Source organism: Podarcis melisellensis, assembly GCF_964234715.1.
Source record: "Podarcis melisellensis genome assembly, chromosome: 2".
Classification (NCBI taxonomy): domain Eukaryota; kingdom Metazoa; phylum Chordata; class Lepidosauria; order Squamata; family Lacertidae; genus Podarcis; species Podarcis melisellensis.
In genome coordinates, this window is record NC_138529.1 from 52,150,927 (window position 1) to 52,167,669 (window position 16,743).

Genomic DNA, 16,743 nt, shown 5'->3' on the forward strand with positions numbered 1-16,743 from the left:
ATGTGAGTGCTGAGAAGCAGTGGCAGAGCTTCATGTTCCGGCACCAGGGCGGAGAGCGGGCAAGGGCGGGGCACACTGCCCGCAGGGGCGGGGCACACATCCAGGGGCAGGGCACAGCACCTGCGGGGGCAGGGGGCACCCGCAATGGCACCCTGGGGATCACGCTGCCAGGGGTGGTGCGCTCCCCCCGCATTCCTCTTCCTCCATCAGTGATGAAGGGCACAGAATAAATAGGGTCTACTTATTCCTTCCTGTGTGTGTCCATAGGGGATGGGAAGTGGGAGCAGTCCCCCCCCCCAAAAAAATAATATTCTGCAGATTCCCAGTTTGTTTTCATGTAAGTTTTATTCAAAGTTTAGTGATTCCAAGTTTTTAATTCTTTTATCATGCAGGTCTCTAGACCTTGTATAACCTCAAGTATGAAGCAAGATGTGCAGGCAATGTTCTGCTCATTCAGTTTGTGAGAACAGATGGCCAAGCATGCAAAAGGAAGGGAGATAGTAGTAATGGGGGACTTCAATTACCCAGATATTTGTTGGATGTCAAACTCAGCCAAGAGCATAAGGTCAAACAGATTCCTCACTGGCCTTGCAGACAACTTCATTGTCCAGAAAGTGGGAGAAGCAACAAGAGGAACAGCCATTTTAGATCTGGTCCTAACCAATGTTGATGACTTGGTTAGTGGGGTAGAAGTGGAAGGATCATTAGGCGCGAGTGATCATGCTTTTCTGAAGTTTACTATACAGCGGAAAGGAGCAGCCAAGCATACTAGGACTCAATTTCTTGACTTTAAGAAAGCCGACTTCATAAAACTTAGGGAAGTGCTGGGTGAGATCCCATGGACTAAAAGGAAAGGGAGTTCATGATGGCTGGGAGTTTGTTAAGAGGGAGATAGTAAAAGCACAACTTAAGGCAATACCAATGAGATGGAAACATGGAAGGTGCCTAAAGAAGCCAGGGTGGCTATCTAAAGAACTTTTAACTGAGTTAAGATTTAAAAAGGATGTGTACAAAAAATGGAAAAGGGGGGAAACCACCAAAGAGGAATTCAAACAAATAGCCAACACGTGTAGACACAAAGTCAGAAAAGCTAAAGCACAGAATGAACTCGGGCTTGCTAGAGAGGTTAAAAGCAACAAAAAAGGCTTTTATGGGTATGTTCGTAGCAAAAGGAAGAACAAAGAAACAGTGGGGTCACTCAGAGGAGAAGATGGTGAAATGCAAACAGGGGACACAGAAAGGGCTGAACTCCTCAATGCCTTCTTTGCCTCAGTCTTCTTCGATAAAGAAAACAATGCCCGACCTGAAGAATTTGGAGCAAATGATTCAGCAGAGGAAACACAGCCCAGAATAACTAAGGAGATAGTACAAGAATACTTGGCTAGTCTAGATGTATTCAAGTCTCCAGGGCCAGATGAACTGCATCCAAGAGTATTAAAAGAACAGGCAGATGTGATCTCAGAACCACTGGCAGTCATCTTTGAGAATTCCTGGAGAACAGGCGAAGTCCTGGCAGACTGGAGGAGGGCAAATGTTGTCCCTATTTTCAAAAAGGGGAAAAGAGAGGACCCAAATAATTACCGCCCAGTCAGTCTGACATCAATACCAGGGAAGATTCTGGAGCAGATCATTAAGCAAACAGTCTGTGAGCACCTAGAAAGGAATGCTGTGATCACCAATAGTCAGCATGGATTTCTGAAAAATAAGTCATGTCAGACTAACCTGATCTCGTTTTTTGACAGAATTACAAGCCTGCTGGATGAAGGGAATGCAGTGGATGTAGCCTACCTTGATTTCAGCAAGGCATTTGACAAGGTGCCCCATGATATTCTTGTAAAAGAAGCTGGTAAAATGCGGTCTTGACTATGCTACCACTCAGTGGATTTGTAACTGGCTGACTGACTGAACCCAAAGGGTGCTCATCAATGGTTCCTCTTCATCCTGGAGAAGAGTGACTAGTGGGGTGCCACAGGGTTCTGTCAAATTTGTAGAGGGTTGGACTAGATGCCCCCTGGGATGCCTTACAACTCTGCAATTATATGAGTCTATGCTAGCCCTGCCAAATAACCCAGTGTTGTACCCATTTTTATTTGGGAAAGGGGAGTTAAAGTAGTGTATACAGTCTTGAAGTGTAGGTTTTATCCTGGCTTGTCTTTTTTTCAAAAAGGGAAATGAAAAGTGTCAGGTAGCTATGAAGTTTATTCTAACAGCACTGTAATTAATTAAGGCCGGGAAGCCAGGAAAAAATCAAGGGGTTCAGTCATGGTGAAAGACACTGGGCGCCTTCAAACTGTGTTCCGCAAGAGGGATTCAAACACATACCAGAAATTTAGGTTTGCGAAATTAAAGTGGATTAAATTTATATAGCAAACCGGCAGGCTGGATTCCTAATCCTGAGCCCAACCCACTTGGGCCAATTTACACCAACCTCCTTTGAAGATGTCCTTTGAGCACCAGTCAGCTAACACTGTCTGGATGTGCAGTACATTAATTTTTCATAAAGGAACAAATGAAAGCCATTCATTTATAATACAGTATAAATTTTATACAAAATACATATACTCAAGGACATCATGGGATAAATGGTTGAACTTGCCCAGTGCCCTTGATGATTCCAATGTCTGAACGAGAAGCAGGTTTTGCCTCTTCTTGATTCTGCCTTATATTATAGCTTTCTTACTTTATCCCAATTACCTTAATGAGAAGCACTGTGAACAATGCCAACCCCTATCTATACAGCTTTGCCCTGGATTCTGTTTCTTGTTCATGTTAGAATGTGATGGGAACAGGCTATTTTATAAAAAGCTGCTATATTTTATTATTATTGTTATTGCTACACAGGTGGTAACCATTTTAGGCGCAGCCAATTGATGCACGATTACCAATGTGCAGATCCTTTTGGATGCAGAAAAGGGCGTGCTTATATGTGCTCCCCTGATGCTTGCGGTGCTTAGGAATGGAACCCCTGCATGAAATGGCCGCTGTCTGTATTTATTTTTATCCTGCCTTAGTCTGGGACTTAAGGTGGCTTACACAGACAAACTAGAAAAACCTAAAAACATAGAAAAGACAATAATTAAATGTAGCTAAACACTAACAGATTTAAAAGTCCATTAAATATTTAATATTTAAAAGTCAATTAAAAACACAGACAACAATTAAACCATCACAGCACCAGGCTGCAGACATATGACTTTCAGCTAACTTTGTGAAGCATGTACATAAATAGGTCATTACTGTGATGATTAGTAACAGTGTTGCATACCTTTCTAATTTCCTTTTCTTTTCTTTTTTTTTGCTACTCCTTCCCATAACCCATAACCCATACTCCTTCCCATAACCCACACTCTAAAGTGGACAGTTACCAGTTTTCATGAATGTAGCATCCGACTTTGAGTTAGTTGAGATCAGTTCTTTACCACTGACTGGTACATACTGTCTTTTCCATAAGCTGATTCCAGTGCATTTTTCTTCTAAAAGGCAGGCTGATATTGCAAGCTCCTTTTGTATATACATTTTGTCGCCCATAGGCAAGATGAGCATCTTTCCAGGGTATAGCCAGAACATTTTGGCATCTGAAAGGTATTTTTAAATTCTTTTTTTTCCTTTGCATTTTCCTAGAATAATCTGCCTGATCATATTGTACCATTGTGACTTCACTTGTGTCATTATTATACACAGAGCCACCTGGCTTGCCAATTAATAATATGCTGGCTTCCTAATTCCTTTTTTCTACCAAGCGAAGTCCAAATGCTGCATTTGAAGATGGCTTTCTGAACAATTAGGAATGTGGGTGGTGTTGTGGGTTAAACCACAGAGCCTAGGACTTGCCGATCAGAAGGTCGGCGGTTCAAATCCCTGCAACGGGGTGAGCTCCCATTGCTCGGTCCCAGCTCCTGCCAACCTAGCAGTTCAAAAGTACACAGTGCAAGTAGATAAATAGGTACTGCTCTGGCGGGAAGGTAAATGGTGTATCCGTGCACTGCTCTGGTTCGCCAGAAGTGGCTTAGTCATGCTGGCCACATGACCCGGAAGCTATACAGCAGCTCCCTTGGCCAATAAAGCGAGATGAGCGCCACAACCACAGAGTCAGTCACAACTGGACCTTATGGTCAGGGGTCCCTTTACTTTACCTTTTTCTGAACAATTTACTGCTGTGCAGGAAGACATTGTGCTGAATTCTGGAATTATTATTCATCTTGAAACTACTATTTATAACATTTGGAGTTAACAACCGACTAACATCTGGGAATTTTGTACAGGGATACCAGCCAGAGGTAGCTCCAAATATAGACCAGTAAGCCAGTCTTGCAGTGAGCCACAGACCTGGGCAAGTAACAATTGATTCTGCACAAGTAGCTTTGTTGAACTAATAGGAATATAGAAAGCTACCTTATACTACCTCAAAACAAAAAAAATTCCTTCCAGTAGCACCTTAAAGACCAACTAAGTTAGTTCTTGGTATGAGCTTTCGTGTGCATGCACACTTCTTCAGTTGGTATCTGAAGAAGTGTGCATGCACACGAAAGCTCATACCAAGAACTAACTTAGTTGGTCTTTAAGGTGCTACTGGAAGGAATTTTTTTTGTTTTGACTATGGCAGACCAACACGGCTACCTATCTGTAACTTATACTACCTCAGAATGTTTATCTATCTATCCATCCTACTATTGTCTGTCTCTAAGGTCTCAGCCATCAGCCACTCCCTAATATTTTAAAGTGGAGATACAGTATCAATAACAGAATTATGGAGCTGTCTGTGTACAATACTGCTCCTCTGCCCCTGATCCTGTAAGAGTATATATATAATTAAATACACAATTAATAGATTTAATACAGGGCAACCCAATGTTTCATACCAAGTGGGCTACCAGAGTATTCAGACATGGAACCCGCAGGCTGCCTTCCCAAAGCCAGACAAGCAAGGTGCTAGACATTGGGAAAGAGACCATAGGCTCTGGCAGGGTCCTAGAATCCTCCCACCTCCTTCCCCAAGCTGGGGAAGCACTAACTAGGCTTCAGGAAGGAGGAAGGAGGACTCTAGAAGCCCTCACGCCTTCATCCCAAAGTCCAGTGCCTTGCTTACCGGCTTGGGGAAGGTGGTGCAAGGGATGGGGGGCCATATGTTGCTGAGGGCCACCAAATAAAGCCTCAAGGGCCACATGTAACCCCTGGGCCATGTGCTGGACCACCCTGATGTAGATGCATGTTGTGCATGCAGACAACCCAGCTTGGGGAGGGGGTGCTTGGCAATGGGCACTGTCCCAGGTGGCACATTTCAAATTGATCTTGACACCCATCTGACCCTTGGGTCATAGCGTACAAGCAGCTGGTTCTATAAACAGAATGCTAAGTCAGGTCACCATGGCTTCAGAACATTCAGTACATGCAAAAAGGCATTGGATAACTAAGTTCCAATCTGCCTATCAGCCTGAGAAGTGTGTATCACGTTAAGTCATTACTGCAAGTGACAGAGCTCACGTTCACCAAACATCCCTGCTTCTAGTTGGGAACTGCTGTGAATTTTCTCTTACCTACACTTCTTTTACAAGCCAAGATAGCAAAGAACGAACATGGAACTTCTTCAAGGTCCCCGTTCTTCCTCATTTGTGTGCAGGTAGAAGAAGCTTTTCCATACATTTCTTGACTAAGAATCAAACACACAAGAGGTTATACCAAATAAACCCTTGCACATGTGGGATACCTTCTGCAAACACAACAGAATGTACCTGATCACAAGAAAACCAGCTCTGTAGCTCTCCCAAGCCTCTTGGGCAGGGTATAGGGAACATAGGGGAGTAAAAGGAGGGGAGGTTGCATTGCACTTGCAGAAGTTGTTCTGCGCATACAATGATTTAGCTGGATGCAACCCAAGGTAAGCAAGGTTAGACACTGGAAAAAAAAAATCACCAATATTTTAAATTATAGTATATAATAGGCAAGGTAATTATAGCAAAATATAAAGTTTAAAAACAAGGCTATACAAATGAATATCAGAGGAAAAAATTGAAATGATGAAATTTAAAATGTTGTAATTTCTATTTATATGTTGAATTTGAATGGCAAAACTTTAAATTAGAACTGAGGACTCTAAATCTGTGACAACACTGTATCCAAAAATGCCCCCTGCAATTCAGTGGCATATTTCTTGATCATTTAATAATTAGTAGACAATTTACTAAATGCTGTTACAGGTGGCTGCTAAATACTGTCAGTAGCATGTCTGAAATTTCAAAACATTGCCTGCTGTCCTGCCTTCACCTGTCTGTTTCAAATGTTGCTGCTACAACAAAACCACTGGATCTAAAATAAGAATCATAGAATTGTAGAGTTGGAAGGAACCACAAGGTTCATGCAGGAATCTTCTGCCCAACTTGGAGTTCAAACCCACAACCCTGAGATTAAGAGTCTCGTGCTCTACTGACTATTATTCAGTATATGAGCTGGTCAAGCTATGTGTGGCAGAGCAGATGCAATCGCCCTCTAAGGCTACTTGGAAAGAAAGCTGTAATAATATATTGCTTCAAAAATGTGGTTTTTATCCAGTAGCCCTCCTAACATCTAATGTGCAGTCTAGCTGAAGGTTTATTAAAGAGCATTTGCAGGAACTATTGGTCAGACAGGATATGGAAGCAGTGAAGGCAACGATAACATCAAATACCTGCTGTCTAGCTCAAACAAACTAGTTATGTTTAACACAGTAAAGCTTGCGCTAAAAGCCTCTCAACTCAGGAAAGCCTGGAGTCCTGTCGTGCCCTGAGTTTCCCACCTGAGTTTGTGAAGTGTTTTATAATGTTTTGATAATATGTGCTATAATATGTTTTTAAGACCTGTCTGTTTTTATTTGTTTTGTTCTTGGCTATAACCTGTACATGTATTTGGTTGACCAATAAAATCTGATGACTGATGAACATCCCAACAGGTGCTTATTTCTTATAATCAGCTAGACAACTAAACCTGCCTAATACACCATTAATGAAAGCAGTAGTTTCTCTTACGAGTTAGTCATTTCTTTGAGTTTTGGCACTGCTGAGTCAGTCCATATAGCATCCTTTATCATAGACATCAGCCAGACCTGCAGATTAAGAATACACTTATTTGATAGACACACTGAACATCAACAGCATAGTTCTGTAATCTGCCCTACCTGAAAAAAGAATTGTTTGAAACTATTTATCTATTATTTATTTAGACCATTTCTATATCACTTAATATATAAAATGGCATCTCTAAATGGTGTACAAAAATTAAAGCAAGAACATAGAACTTGAACAAGTAGATGAACAATGCAATGTAGATTTTTTCAAGATGTTCCTTTCCTTACTACACATTGTTCGGATCTTTTTGAATGTTCAAAATATTCAGCAAAGGGGGGGGGGTAGGATTTTATAATGTAACACTGCCAATTATGTCAAGACAAAGCAATGGCAAATAATGATATAGCCACTTACTTACTTTATGCTCCAGGACTAAACAAGTCTACATGTTTTCCCTAACGTTGTCTTCCCTATCTTCATATTTTAACATATATCATAGGTTTGATATAGGAAAATTGGTTGCATTATATGATATTTAACATCAGCAGACACCCACTCTAGAGCAGAATAAAGACTCCTATGTCAGGCCTGAAATAGTAGCAGAAAATTCTCTTGCTCTCCAAATGCATGTTAAGTTTAACTTCTGTATCCAATAGGAAAAGGTACTGTTTTTCAGTTGACAGCGTATAAAAAGGCAGGGTATAAATAAATAAACTCTTATTTCTCATTATTTATGCCATTCCAGAACTGTGTCAGTTTATGCATGTTACCTTTTCGTCTTTGCGTAGTGGCAGTTGTATAAGTTCAGTTTCATAATAAGCATTGCAGAAATCCTTTGCTCCTTCCCAAGTGAATTGCTTCACCGTCTCTATGTAATAACAATTGTCCTTCCAGTACCACCATCCAGGATCTGTTGGACACTTAAGATTAATCACACCTGAGAAATTAACAGCGGCATTTTAAACAAATATAATTTCCAAGTCATTGCCCCCGCCCCACCACCAGGTCAGAAGTGTTGTAACAAGTAAGCCTGCTTGCAGAGGGCTGATACTCAATCCACTACCCACTTGATGCCAGAAATAAATTGGGGTCATAAAATAGTGTCCAGTACATATGTTATAATAAATGAATGCTGAGTGGTGATGTATCAGGAAAGGGAGCCCTTCACTGCCCATGCCAAAACACACCCGGCTAAAAAGAGAGACATCTATACCTGCAGAGATTACATGGCTCTTTCATTTTTCTCAAAAAAAAAAGAGTCAAAACTTCCTGTGGTCCAAAGAAAAAAAAAGGAAGAAACACAATAAAAATATGGGATGACTTCATCATATGGATGCTCCTTAAAAACTGAATGAGGCATGGTAATTCCACACTACACACCTAGTGTGAAAGCACCCAAAGTCAGCATAAATCACTATCTGGTTACAGCATAAAAACTTTCACCTTATGAATGCAACAATATTTTGATAACCCAGATGCAGAAGTAAATCTACTGCTGAAAAACAATTCATTTCACGTGTCCCAACTTCATGTTGAGGAACTCATCTGCTAAAGATCACATCAGCCCTTCTTGCTAGATGGATGATTTGAAATCCCACAGAAGCAGGTAGGAATCAATTAATGTCAATCATTTGTGCATGTGACACATTTTGGCACCTGATTGACATGCTTGTATGCCATGCTTCACTAACATGCATGATACTGGAAATAGTGTTTGAATGGGTAGGCATGATCAGGTCAGACGTTGCCAGACGGGCATCTGTAGGCACCTACAAAGGCCTTCACCGTGACACCAGACCCTGGGTAGAAGTCCTAGATTCTGAGCTTTTATTAAAAAAAGAAAAGAACATAGTCTTCCTAGAAAAAAGTTATGAAGCAAAAGGGTGTCATTATTCTATTGTTGTTGTTGTTATATCCTCCAAGGTAACACACAGAATTCTCTCTCACACAATCCTGTGAAATAAGTTAGGCTGAAAGACAGTTACTGTCCCAATATCTCCCAATGAGCTTCGTGAGTGAGGATCTAAACCCTGGTCTCCCATGTCAACCAAACTTGGCTATGTAGAAATATTAGCAATACCAATTTTGTGTCAAGCTACAACCTTATGGCAGCCATTTTGTGACTGGTGCTAATGACTTTCTCTCAAAATTCCAAATGTACTACTGGGTCCAAAAAGTTTGGTAATCCTTGCTATAGGTAGCAGGCCAGAAAGCCATGAGAGAGCAGAAGATTGCATTAGTGTGCATGAAGATGGAAAAACAGCCCATGTTTTCTAAGCAGAATGCTGACAAGGGCATGGAAAAGGAAATGGAAGCGCTAAATGCACAGACGTGCTCTGGTTAGTTCTTGCAGGCACATTACAAAACTTGCTTCCTTATCTCTCCCTAACTGCTGACCGGTATGAAGCTAGCCTTGAGCTAAAAGTAATCTGGAAAATGCAGCAGATAACTCTGATGCAGACATGTGCATTTACCAGGACTCTGGCATCAAAACCTTCACTACACCTAGTTTGGCCAACTAGATTATTTGTGAGTTTTAAATTTGAGTGCAGTTTAGGATAAGGTTTTTAATTTACTGGATTTAATAAAACTTTATAACTAGAATTTCACTATTTGATATGTTGTGGGGCTCCTTCTGCATGATCCTACCCAGATTCAAGGTCTGATCAACCATGAGTCACAAGTAGGACAAATGAGGGTCTTCATTGGTCACAAAGACATGAGGATACCTAGTCATAGAAATCCCATGCAATGTCTCATTTGTTGCTCAGCAGATTTGCCAGACAATCCCGAGTCCTACAATTTCTGACTTATTAATTCTTCCTCAGTAACATCCCCTTTCACCATTCTTACTCTGCTTGTCAATAAAGAGTAGAACAAGGGAAGCAGCACATCCTTTCACAATTTTTCACAGGACACTATTGTTATTAGGTGATAAGAATAAGAACAGATTAATTCTTTTACACTGCTACTTCCATAAAAGCTTTGTCACCTTGATCAATGAGCTCATTTTTTCTCTCCCCTCCAGATCAGTCTGAGGAGGGGAGGGCCACCCAACCAACAGGACTGCAAATTGTGTACCTTCTTCACAATCTTTTCCTATGAAGTCTTCGTTACACTGCTCGTTTTCTGCACATTCTCCAGTTAATGGATTGCAGTTCTTAGTGCCATTACAGGTGCAGTTTATACTACAATCAGGACCATAATACCCTGGTGTGCAAGCTGCCAAAAGAGATTTCAAAGATCAAATATAATTGCATATTAAAATGATCATAATATGTTTTATTTTGTTTTTTTAAAGCAGGATGGTGAAAATTACATAATAGCATCTCCTTGCTGCTCTGCAAAAAAACTGAACAGTCTTATGAAACAACTGTGTGACACAAACTTTAGGCCAGCCTCCTGGTGACCCAGAAACCAATTACGGGTGGTTGAAGTGTCATCCAATCAGGAGGAGGATGTTAAAAGTTAGAAGCTGACAGTCTGGGCTTCAGTACCTGTGAGAGCTGAGATAGGGTTTGTCTGTCATTTAGGTTTAGAGAAAGCTTGGAAACTGCCTACTTCAGGAACAGTTAAAAGCCTCGTTAGGGCTGATTTTCGGGTTAACAAGGCGGGGCAACCTGGACTGCTTCCTATCTCTTGCCTTCAACCACAAATGTATAGACATGCTACAGAATATGTGAATAAGTTGGTGGAGCAGTCACCACCAATTCAATGGACAACAGTTTGGGAATCCCTGGTCTGAAGCATCTTTTGAAGCTTCAGTGGGTGCTCAATAATCATTTCAAAACATAGCTCTATCACTAGCTATTAATCATGATAGCTAATTGGGAACCTCCAAATATGGAGGCAGTGTACCCAGAATACCAGTTGGTTAGGGACAATGATGGAGATGGGCTTGGGAGCTTCCCAGGGGTCATTGAGCTATATAGTATGAATATAAAAAGAGTGATTCATTTACATAATGGGTTAATTAATCCCTGTCACAGGATTCCACAAGTGTGGCATACTGTTACATACCGGTTTTCAAATATGCTGTATAGAGATTTGCAAATGATCCCCTGACAAATACAAGACGCTTTGCAATCAGTGTTATGTACGTAGCTCTTATCCTTTGAACTCCAGTGCAAAGACTTCTTTTGTCTCTACAATGCAGAAAGGCATCATGTAATGATATGTGGGTGACTACTTTAGTGTTGTTGATAATGCCAGTCAGGTAATAGCCACCAAACTCGATGAAATCTGTACTTTCTAGAACACAAACAAAATTAGTTTGGATAAATAGCCGTGCAATTTACGTACATCATTTGAAGGACTTCTGTGCCAATCAAACATTAAGCCTAGACAGATGAAAAGAAGCTGCTGGAGAGAGACTGTGAGTAACATAAAGGAAGGAGTGTTTCCAGCTATCCCATCCCTTGCCCGCCTTATAAACCGCTGCAGGAAAGGGACTATGAGCAACATCATGTGAGGGGTGTTTTTAGGACTAATGAAAATGTGACGTTCCCATGATACTTTTGAAATTGAATGCAACATGTTGTTTATTTAATCTTGTATTTATATTATTGAAAAAAATTGTGGTTTTTTGCTGTTATGAGATGTTTACTATGTCATTATTTTGCTATGTTATTATGAAATTGTTTTTGTAGTGTTTGTTTTAAATGCATCCCTGTTCCTTTGTTGTGTTGCTTTGAGCATGGTTTTTTGTGGAAAGGCAGCATACCAGTAAAATAAATGAATGAATGAACAGAGTAAAAAGGAAAAATAAAAGTGCCATGAATTATACCAGGCATCTGGCAAGGGTTATTTCCCCCCTTTAATACAGAAGGCAATGTAGGAAAAGTCCCACTTACCTACAACAGAAAGCACAATAAACCCAAATAACACTTGAAACTAGGGCTGTTCATATAAGAACTTGCTGAACTAACTACTGGAATTGGGATACAAGAAGGGGCGGTGTGGGGAAGTCAGGGAAAATGGCTAAGAAATTAAGGATTTGAAATTATACATGTTTGTCCCTATACGTGTATGTTTGTATTGTGTATTGTGTGTGTCTATATAAACTGTGTAAAACCCAATAATTTTTTTTTAAAAAAAGAAACTAGGGCTGTTCGTGACCTCAGCTGTTCGTGGCCTCACTCATCTGGGGCCCAACTCAATGATTTGGACTGGTCCCAACCTGGGACAATCCAGACTCAATCCCTGGATTCTGCAGACAAATATTTGGAAATCCCACTGATTTGCACTGGGAAACCAAAATGGCCATACCATCCTTGTATTGAAACACAGGTACAGGATATTTGGAGACATGGTAGACCCTACAAAATGAGTCAAGCTTGCCAAATTTCAGATAAATAGTTCAGAGTTTTTGGGATAATTACCTTTAAAGTTTATTTTCTTAAAAAAACTGTTAAGACCATACAGTTGGTTGAGTGTTTGATCCTGCCAATTCTCATTTGCAACTTAGAGAGAGAGTTGGAATATAAAAGACTAAGACTTCTTCTTTGCATTGTTCCTGCAGAAAATGAGGAGAGTCCCTCTTGATGCATGACTGATAATTGCACAGCACCTTCAGTTTATAAGATCTCCATTTCCTCTTAAACTTTTGGTAACTATAGCAGGAGAAGGCGCTATCACTAACTCCAAAGATGAGCTGGAAGAATCCCATCTTTTTCTATGTTGTTTCTTGGCTACTCTAGCTGCAAGGAAAGGGGGAAGTGGTTCTACTGCTGAACCTCAAGGCCTCTTCCTCTCTACATTTCTGAGAATCTTCAGGACCTTCTGAGCAACCAGGATATAAACCTCTGACAAAGCTGGAATTGGAAGATAGATCTTAGTCATCCTCCCCAATCCAGAAGATGACAAATCTTTTCTCAGATTAGCTGCACTGAAAACCTAATCAGAGACATTCACCTCCCCCCAGCGGTGACCAATGGCTGCTTCGTGCGCTGCTCTACTCTGCCTAGCCCTGAGAAAAAGGCCCATGCCTGTCTGCCTGTCCCAGAGGAAAGGGCAGATGGGGGAAAGGAGGGAGGTGCACTGTGCATCTTCACTGTTCCAATGCTGTTGCTCCTCTGGCCAGCCAGGCCCTGAAGAGAATGCTGGCTTGAGATGCAGAGAAATGGTGGATTGGTGCAGGTGTGCCAGACAATTTAATCTCCTGCACTGCCAAAAAAGAGGCCTGCCTCCTTGGATCATTTGCCAAGGTGGACAGCTTGCCCAGCACCTCCCCAAAACTGCTGCAGGCACTGATGATGATGATTTATTAAATTCGTGTACCACCCTTCATCCTCAGATCTCAGGGCAATTCACAACATAGTTACAATATATAAACCACAAAATACATAGTGGGGAAAAAACAACAACAAACCATTAACTCCCCCCCCCACAAAAAAACCACATTAAAAAATGGCATTGGATGTCAATCAGCCAAAGGCCCGATTGAAGAGGCATGTTTTCACCTGGCCCCTGAAATTGTATAATGAAGGCGCCAGCCAAACCTCCCTCCACAAATGGGGATTATAAAGAGTTAATTAAGTAGGCAGGCACCTTCTGTTTCAACTTTTAAATGCTTGCTTAAAACTCTTCCATTCCATCAAGCCTATGCAGGCAACTAAGAATATATCTTTCCATAATAGTTAACGGAAGAGTATTTTTAAATTTTTTATATGGTTTTAACTGTATGGTTTAATGTACTGTGATTGTAAACCACTTTAATATTTTGTATGAATAGCAATACAGTATATAAATATTTTTAAAACAAAAAAGCAAGCAAGCAAGCAATGCTACAATACAGAAAGTTAGCCAACTTTGCCTTAAATTTAAATTTATGCTACTATTGGTTGCTAATGCAAACTCCCACAACTATATTGCAACTTCTATATTATTATCAGCTTCTTAAAAGCTTGGTGATATAAATATTTCAAACTCTCTCAGAATTTTCATATTGCTAAGTAAAATCTGATTATGCAAGTAGATCCCACAAGAAAAGCTGGTCTTAACTTACTAGGCTAGCAATTTGGGTAAAAAAAAAAGAGTTGTACTTTTGATGCACAAAATATTGGTTTTAATTAAATTTCAACAATTTGTGTATTAGGGTGCCCATACTGAAATTGACATGGAAGTCTTTTAAAAATGTAACTATCTTATTGTATGTCTTCTAATGTTTTACATAAATCAGTAGTATTTCACATTACCCTCTTCTCTTTTCTTGCAAACCCACGATTTTTTCCCGTAACAACTAGTTCCTGGCATTGAACCTTCGGGAACATTTAGCTGCACACAGCAATTCCAGGTGAACGTCCATGAATTATTACGTAACCTCAATTTTAGAAACACACACAGAAAAAGTTTTGTTACTTTGAAAATCGATTTACAAACTTTAATAGTATTCAATGAGTTACTATTGCCCATTTGCATTCTATTAAGGGCTACTTCACAAAGTACCTTGTTAAGAAAACAAAATATTGCATATAAATATGTGAAAACATAATGCACACACACATATGGAAAAGCATGAAACATACAACTGGTAAGTACATAATTATGTATGGCTAAAGTTAGCCATAACATCCCATTATATGATGTGTGAAACTGCCCAAACTTTTGCTTTCTGTTCCATAGCTTCCTGGTTTACACAACACAGAAAGCCAAACATTCGGCTTAGTGTGTTGCCCAAACTTGGGCTCATGGAACAGAAGGAAAAGGGCCAGAAAAAAGCAAAGCAGATGCAAGCTGCATGTTTGTGTGGTCATCGTAAGCCAGTTTCCTGTACCATGACATGTGAACGAGGGCAGTAAGTGCAGCTAGTGGTCTCCTGGAATGAGTACAGTGGTACCTCAGGTTACATACGCTTCAGGTTACATACGCTTCAGGTTACACACTCTGCTAACCCAGAAATAGTGCTTCAGGTTAAGAACTTTGCTTCAGGATAAGAACAGAAATCGGGCTCCAGTGGCGCGGCAGCAGCAGCAGGAGGCCCCATTAGCTAAAGTGGTGCTTCAGGTTAAGAACAGTTTCAGGTTAAGAATGGACCTCTGGAACAAATTAAGTACTTAACCCGAGGTACCACTGTATCTGAAATGCCACATAGCAGATGGAAGCAGCAGAATTAAGCAACAGAAAGGCTTAAGGGTAAATTCTAACACATGCTCTGAACACTTCGTAAATACATTTGAGGGGGAGGGGGAGCCACATTTCAAATTCCTCTAATGAGTCTTTGAGTTTGGCAGCTTCTAGCACCATGTTAGTGTCACACAACAAAAACAACATTCAGCAATGTGAGCCTACCAGGATTTTATGCAAATAAGTCTGGACAATGTATCCCCAGTAGAGCTACTTTAAGTTTCAGAGGGAGCATGGGGCTGATCATGAGCCTTAGAACTATTATGATATATTTATTTATATGCAACCTTTTCCCCTGAGGGGACTCAAGGATGCTTACAGATAAAAATAAGAACTGCCAATATCATCAATAATTTGAAAAAAATAAACATTGATAAAATTATAAACTATACACACAAATAAAATCTATTAAAACATTACCAACTATTACAATAAAAACAGAATGCAGCAGCCGTCTCATTAAAAGCAGTCAGTGCCCCAAAGCCTGTTGGAACAAGGAAGTCTTCACCTGCTGGCAGGACAACAAGGAGGGAGCCAATATATCTTATCCAGGGAGGGGAGGGCCCTAAGCTACTGAAGCTAATGGGGCCCTTTATATGTCCAGCTGTCCTTTGTCAACAACAAATTGTCGCTGTTTTTTGTGTTGAATATATGCTATATGGTAATTTATGCACAATACAAATAACTGTTGCTGTATGTAGGTTTTATTTTATTTGTTTTTTTATCTTATATTTTGGAAACGTACATCCAGGTGTTTTTTCCTTTAATTTTTTTGGGGGCCCCCAAAAGAGTGGGGCCCTAAGCTATAGCTTGTTTAGCTTATACGTAAATCCAGCACTGAGGGAGGGGGTTCCAAAGTCTGGGAGCAGCCTGGGACATTCAACTTTGTTGTAAATTTCAGAGTGTGGGTGCTTATTCTTGCTGGCAGCAGCAACTGTGGTGTCTCACTCAGCTTACCATTTTAAATCTGTGTATAAAACATTAGCCTTTGACCACTCCAAATGGGTACAAAATAGACCACCATGAAGACCAATCCAATAGACTCCTCTTGGCAATATAGTAAGAAGTGAATCCTAAATAATTTAAAAGGTAGAACACCTATGAAAGAGTGGTGAAGAAATGGGGGACATACATTTTACAAAAACTTGTATATCAGCTTAAAACCATCCCCCAAACTGGCATTTCCCACTGAAGTTGCCACATGGCATATCCAAAGTCATACAAGTAAATATATATTATGTGAAAACACAGGCTTATACCATCTCGTTTCTACTAGATATCCAGAGAAGGTCTGCGTCCATATATCGTCTACACATATCTCTTGCATCAAACCATGTCTTTTCTGTTGCTTTGGGGAAGTAATAACAGCTGCCATGCCAGTACACCCAGCCATCTTCAACAGGGCATCTCCCGCCAATCAAGGTCCCTGAAATGTAAACATATACATACAGGGTGAATTGTTTCCAGGTAAGCTAGCCTAAATATTATATGTAATACTATGTTTTACTACCTATGTAGACCAAACGAGTAAGATACATATGAAATCTCAGCGCTATGATCAAAGAAACATGCTTCAAGCCTT

General features: G+C 40.4%; 1 protein-coding gene across 8 annotated transcripts in view; it reads right to left on the reverse strand.

The window, feature by feature from the left end:
• Positions 1 to 16,743, reverse strand: part of LOC309363707 (uncharacterized protein) — an 80,468-nt gene that overhangs the window by 3,735 nt on the left and 59,990 nt on the right. For 5 of the 8 annotated variants that reach the window (XM_081900094.1, XM_081900093.1, XM_081900091.1 and 2 more), the window contains 9 exons: positions 16,421 to 16,587; positions 16,119 to 16,234; positions 14,234 to 14,358; positions 11,058 to 11,288; positions 10,119 to 10,259; positions 7,808 to 7,974; positions 6,999 to 7,075; positions 5,535 to 5,647; positions 3,366 to 3,575 (listed from right to left, as the gene is read on the reverse strand). In XM_081900094.1, coding sequence (XP_081756220.1) covers positions 3,366 to 3,575; positions 5,535 to 5,647; positions 6,999 to 7,075; positions 7,808 to 7,974; positions 10,119 to 10,259; positions 11,058 to 11,288; positions 14,234 to 14,358; positions 16,119 to 16,234; positions 16,421 to 16,587 — 1,347 coding nt within the window. Of the gene's footprint in view, positions 1 to 3,365; positions 3,576 to 5,534; positions 5,648 to 6,998; positions 7,076 to 7,807; positions 7,975 to 10,029; positions 10,260 to 11,057; positions 11,289 to 14,233; positions 14,359 to 16,118; positions 16,235 to 16,420; positions 16,588 to 16,743 lie in introns of those variants that run through there. The other 3 variants (XM_081900092.1, XM_081900095.1, XR_014165546.1) reach the window with 3 other exon arrangements.